The sequence below is a fragment of the Apodemus sylvaticus genome, chromosome 1, assembly GCF_947179515.1.
Source record: "Apodemus sylvaticus chromosome 1, mApoSyl1.1, whole genome shotgun sequence".
NCBI lineage: Eukaryota > Metazoa > Chordata > Mammalia > Rodentia > Muridae > Apodemus > Apodemus sylvaticus.
Genome location: NC_067472.1, coordinates 122,377,743 through 122,382,945, shown reverse-complemented (window position 1 = coordinate 122,382,945; position 5,203 = coordinate 122,377,743). Strand labels below are relative to the sequence as shown.

General features: G+C 33.7%; 1 protein-coding gene across 1 annotated transcript; it reads left to right on the top strand.

Annotated features, from left to right (window-relative positions):
• Positions 1–3,713: 3,713 nt before the first annotated feature.
• Positions 3,714–4,721, top strand: LOC127686534 (olfactory receptor 14A2-like). Its single transcript, XM_052184692.1, has one exon. The coding sequence runs from the start codon at positions 3,714–3,716 to the stop codon at positions 4,719–4,721; it is 1,008 nt and encodes a 335-aa protein (XP_052040652.1).
• The last annotated feature ends 482 nt before the right edge of the window (positions 4,722–5,203 follow it).

Here is a 5,203-nt window from a genome sequence, read left to right as displayed (position 1 = left end):
AGCCCACATGATACCATCATAAATCCCAAATATCAGATATGGAGGTCCACCATTTGATGTTTCTTTAATGTTTTAGTTTTGTTTCAAACTAGTTTCTTTTTGTGCTATGTACTACCATCTTTTTCACCCTTGAAGTAGGAATTCTTACACTGTGACATTGTGTATTTATAATTTGCAATTTATATTTTGATTTTATAAAGGCTCACAGTTCATGGGTCAAACTAAGTTTCAAATGAAATTTGAAGAGAAGACTCCTAAAGAATAATTAACTTTATGAACCTTAAAAGACAAAATGAATTTTGCATTATGAAATTAATATGAAAGTTTATATACCAGTAGTGGTATGATATTTGGTAAGTATTATCATTTGACTATCAAGTTGGCAAAGAATGAATATATCATGATTTATATTTATTTTCAACTGCATGTGATATAAAATGACATTAGAAAGAAGCTTCTTGATATATTCATGATGGTCTTTCATATACAAGTGACTGACCTTGGAAGTACACTTTGAATGTAAGGTCAACATTCTTTAGAATATGGTCCTTAATTGAATAAAAAGGAAAGGGCAAGCAGAGCGTCAGCATTGTCTTGCCATTTGTCTTCATAATTTCAGGTTGAATGTGATCCTCACTATGCACAACAGGTCTTCTCTTCCATCCTGTGTACATGATTCCTATGCTAAAGTCATGAGCCAAATAATATACATTTAGTTTAACATGATGCTAGGCAAAGTGTGAGCCAATTTCTTTATGAATTTTCTGTGTATTTTCTGGGAAATGGTCAGTCCTTCCTACAGAAAATGCCAATTATCTTAACACTAATTGCCTTAAGAGAATAGTAAATAAGGAAGGCTATTAAGAAAGATTTTTCCTTTAGGGAATATTAAGGTTACAGTCAAAGGCCTTAAAAAGGGCTTTTATAGAACTGTGGATTATATGGTGCTTCAAAGGAAATCTCATCATAATTTAAAACACAGTAAATAATTTTCTTATTTGTATTTGCTTTATTCTGTTTTAAGACATGGATAAAGTTTAGGACCTATGTTTGACTATTATCAGAGGCTACAATTGCAACTGCAGGTTGTAATTAAAGAATTCACAAACATTTATATGATCCTTCAATAATTTTAATGTTGATATTTTTGAATTTATTTTCTTTTTAACTGGATCTGTTGGAAGTCCTTTCTATAATTATCTCATGCCTAGTCCATGTTCCAGGTATTTGAGAATTCTGAATTAATTTAACTTTGTATCCATTTTCAATAAGGAATAAATAAATACCTAAATGTAGTAACCAGTATTGTACTTACAGATAGAGTTTGACTCAGCAGGATATCAGCATATGTTGGATCTTACTAACTAATAATCGTAACATTGTATGTTAAAGAGACCTATGAAAGCACAATTGGATGATATATTTTGAAATGGTAGTCTCTTAAGATTCCTTTACTAAGAAATCTTAAAGAAATCCTGGCATGTCCATACTACAAATGTGTGTATGTGACTCAAAATGTTCTTAGTTTAAGTATTTACTTTCTTGTAGACATATTTATTTTAATTCCATATGTATTTGTGTATTTTATGCATTTATCACTGTGTACACTGTAAATACCTGGTGCATATAAAAGCAGAAATAGGTGTTACATGCCTTGGAATGGGATTCTAAGACAATTATGACCCATCTTGTAGCTTTTGGAAAATGAACTCACATTGTCTCCAAAAGCAACAAGGGCTTCATAGTCTAAGCCAAGGCTCTAGTCACTTACATTTTCTTCTTCTTCTTTTCTCTTTTGTTTTGTAAAACCTTTTTTGAGGATATGATTTAAGTAAAATATTTTTCAATTCCATGCATCACTATAACTCCCAGCCCATGTACCTGTCCTCTCTTTTTCAAATCCAATACTTCCTTTCTGTTGTTGTTTTTGTTTACTAAGATATTACATGCATCTGTGCACATGAGTGCACATGTATGCACATGTAGAAAGAATCTCTTATGGGCACCACCTGTAAAACATATAGCTAATGAGCTGAGACATAAAATAGGAGGTGGGTCACTGGCCGGAAGAAAGAGGATTCTGAGACTTGGTGAGAGAATAAAAGGAGATGCAAGAAGATTTGAGATAAATTCAAAGGAGATGCTAGAGGAGAATTTGGGCAAGAATCCAAGGAAGAAGGCTGAAATTGAGGAAGATGTAACAAACTATGTGGTAGACATAAAGTAGTTTGAATGAGTTAAACAAATTATGAGTTATCCAGGGTAAGAGCCAAAGTTTATGGCCTACGCTTTTAATAATAAATAGTCACAAAGTTGTCATCCTGTAAGCAGAAACTAGAAGGATAAACAGATTTAGTATTGTTACACACACACACACACAAACACACACACATGTGTGCATGCACGCACGAATGAACATTCTTCACTAGGAAGTCCATATCTCTCATTTTCTAGGAAGCTCCAATACTCAACTCAGTAACTCCCTTTTATGAGATTTTACAAAAATAAGATGATAGAACGGTTAAACAGAAAATGTATGCTCATTTTACCTTGTTTACATTCATGATAAGAGAGATATTTATTTGTATATGTTTAAATATTTAGCATAAGTGTAACTGAGAGGTTACAATTGATTTATTCATATTTATTCATATAAATTTAATGTGATGTATAGTATTATTTTTCTTAAGGAAAGGAATTTGTTACGATAATCTTATGGTACAGATTTTCAAAGTTTCAACAAATTAGAAGTGGCTAATGATCACAGAAATGAATAAAAAACAACTTTAAAAGTCAGGGAAGGAATTTGATAAAATAGAAACATATAACTATGTATTTGAAAATAAGAAGAAGTTATAGATTATCAGAAAAAAAGGACAAGAGCTATTGATCTCACCCATTCCTGGTCAAACTGTGACATTGTTGACTGTTATCTCTGTTTAGAGCATAATGAATCTTATCAGTAAGATAAAAATTGCTAAGGGTAAATAGGAGTAAATTTAGAAAAAAACTGTGTCTGTTAGGAAGTGGAATGATTTTTTGCATTGCAAGGCTTTTACTATTTTATATATTAATCTAGAAGGAAACAAATGGTACCTAGGAAATGATCATTCTGCTTAGGGTTGCAGGCTCAGCACTGAGAAATACATGTGAAAAAACTTTTGTCCAAGCAAGATTGAGCCAACAAAAGAAGGAATCCGGGTACTACTCAAAGAGTCCAGAAAACATGACAAAATGTGGCAATAAGCTATATTTTGAAATCATTACAGGTACAAGAAGGACACTTATAAACATTAGGCAAATCCTTATTAAATAATAAGTGTGGCCATACAAAGCATATCAGAGCTTTGAGATAAGATTAAGACAGAACTAAAATAGAGCAGGGAGAGGCTTAAAGGTTTTATTCTCCTGTTTGTTACCCACCGAATGACTGCAATTTCAAAGAGTCAGTTCTATTACGAAAGGGATGATATATAATTCAAGCTTTTCTAAAAATTTATAGTAAAACATGGTGAAATCATTACAAACGGTAAATTAGTACAACTTATTTATCCAATAATAGTGGCACCTAATAGAAATATAAAATGGGGGGCTGTAGCAATGTCATAGTATCTAGGTAGCGTTCTGCATCCATTTCCACTGAGCATTTCTGTACATCAATGTGTTAATTTTTGTTAATTTTGTATACCTGACAGGCTGTGGAAGACTCTAGTATGCTGAATATCACTAGAATAACAGGGTTCTTCCTTATGGGGTTCTCAGATGTTCCTGAGCTACAGACTGTATGTGGGCTGTTCTTCCTGGTAATGTACCTAGCAGTCATAATGAATAACCTCCTCATCATCACTCTAATCACTCTGGATCTGAAACTCCAAACACCCATGTACTTTTTCCTGAAGAATTTGTCCCTGTTGGATGTCTTCTTTATTTCTGTTCCAATCCCAAATTTCTTTATCAATAGCATAACTCACAAAAATTCAATTTCTATTCTGGCTTGTGCCCTCCAAGTGTTTTTAATGACTTCTTTTGCATGTGCAGAAATAATTCTCCTAACAGCAATGTCATATGACCGCTATATTGCTATCTGTTCTCCCCTTCACTATGAGGTCATCATGAGCAGTGGTAACTGTGTGCTGATGGTGGGTATTTCCTGGGCCATCGGGGTACTCTTTGGAGCTTTATACACAGCTGGCATATTTTCCTTGCCTTTCTGTGGCTCCATTGAGATCCCACAGTTTTTCTGTGATATTCCCTCATTGTTAAGCATTTCCTGCTCTGATACACTTGTGGTCATTTATACAAGTTTTGGAATTGGTCTTTGTCTGGGCATGGTTTGTATCATCTGTATTGTGCTCTCTTACTTTTGCATTTTCTCCACTGTGCTGAGGATTCCTACCACTAAAGGTCAGTCCAAAGCATTTGCCACCTGCATCCCTCACCTAACTGTTTTCAGTGTTTTCATTGCCACTGGTTGTACTGTCTATCTAAAGCCACCTTCAAATACAACATCACTTACAGAGAGACTATTTTCTGTGTTGTATACTGTGTTGCCTCCAGCACTTAATCCTCTGATTTATAGCCTGAGAAACAGCGATGTACAGTGTGCTTTAAAGAGGTTGCAAGAAAATTTCTGCCCAAGTAGTTTACTTCATGTAACACTTCAAAGTATCTGTCTATGGTTTTGTGGCTCACATTTTGCAAGGAAGTTTTGTATTATTTGACTCTCAAAAATGTAGATGCTCATTTTTGTCTTAAATAAGTAAACACTCAAATGAAGGCTGATATGATCCAAGATCAGAAAATTATATTATATCAGACTAACCTACAAATTTACAATACCAGTTTCTGACCTGCTTATTACAAACTCATTCTCATTTGTGGAGTATAACTTTCTAAAAAGATTGCTAAAACACCTTCACTGTAAGACTGAATAAACAATGATTACTCCTTATCCGGTTAATTTAAAAACAGAACAATAGCAACATAATCTTTGATATGGAGGAAGCATGTAAATAATGAGTGTTATTTCATATATGACTTCTGTGCTAACTACTCAAATAATTAGAATGAATATTCCAGAAGCAACCCACCTGGCCTAGACTGCAGTAGGCTCAATTCTTGAAGAAGTATCAAATTCTTGAGGCAAAGACAAACCTGGAAAAAGACCATATAAGCCAAGTTCTAAAAGGCAAGTAGTGGACAC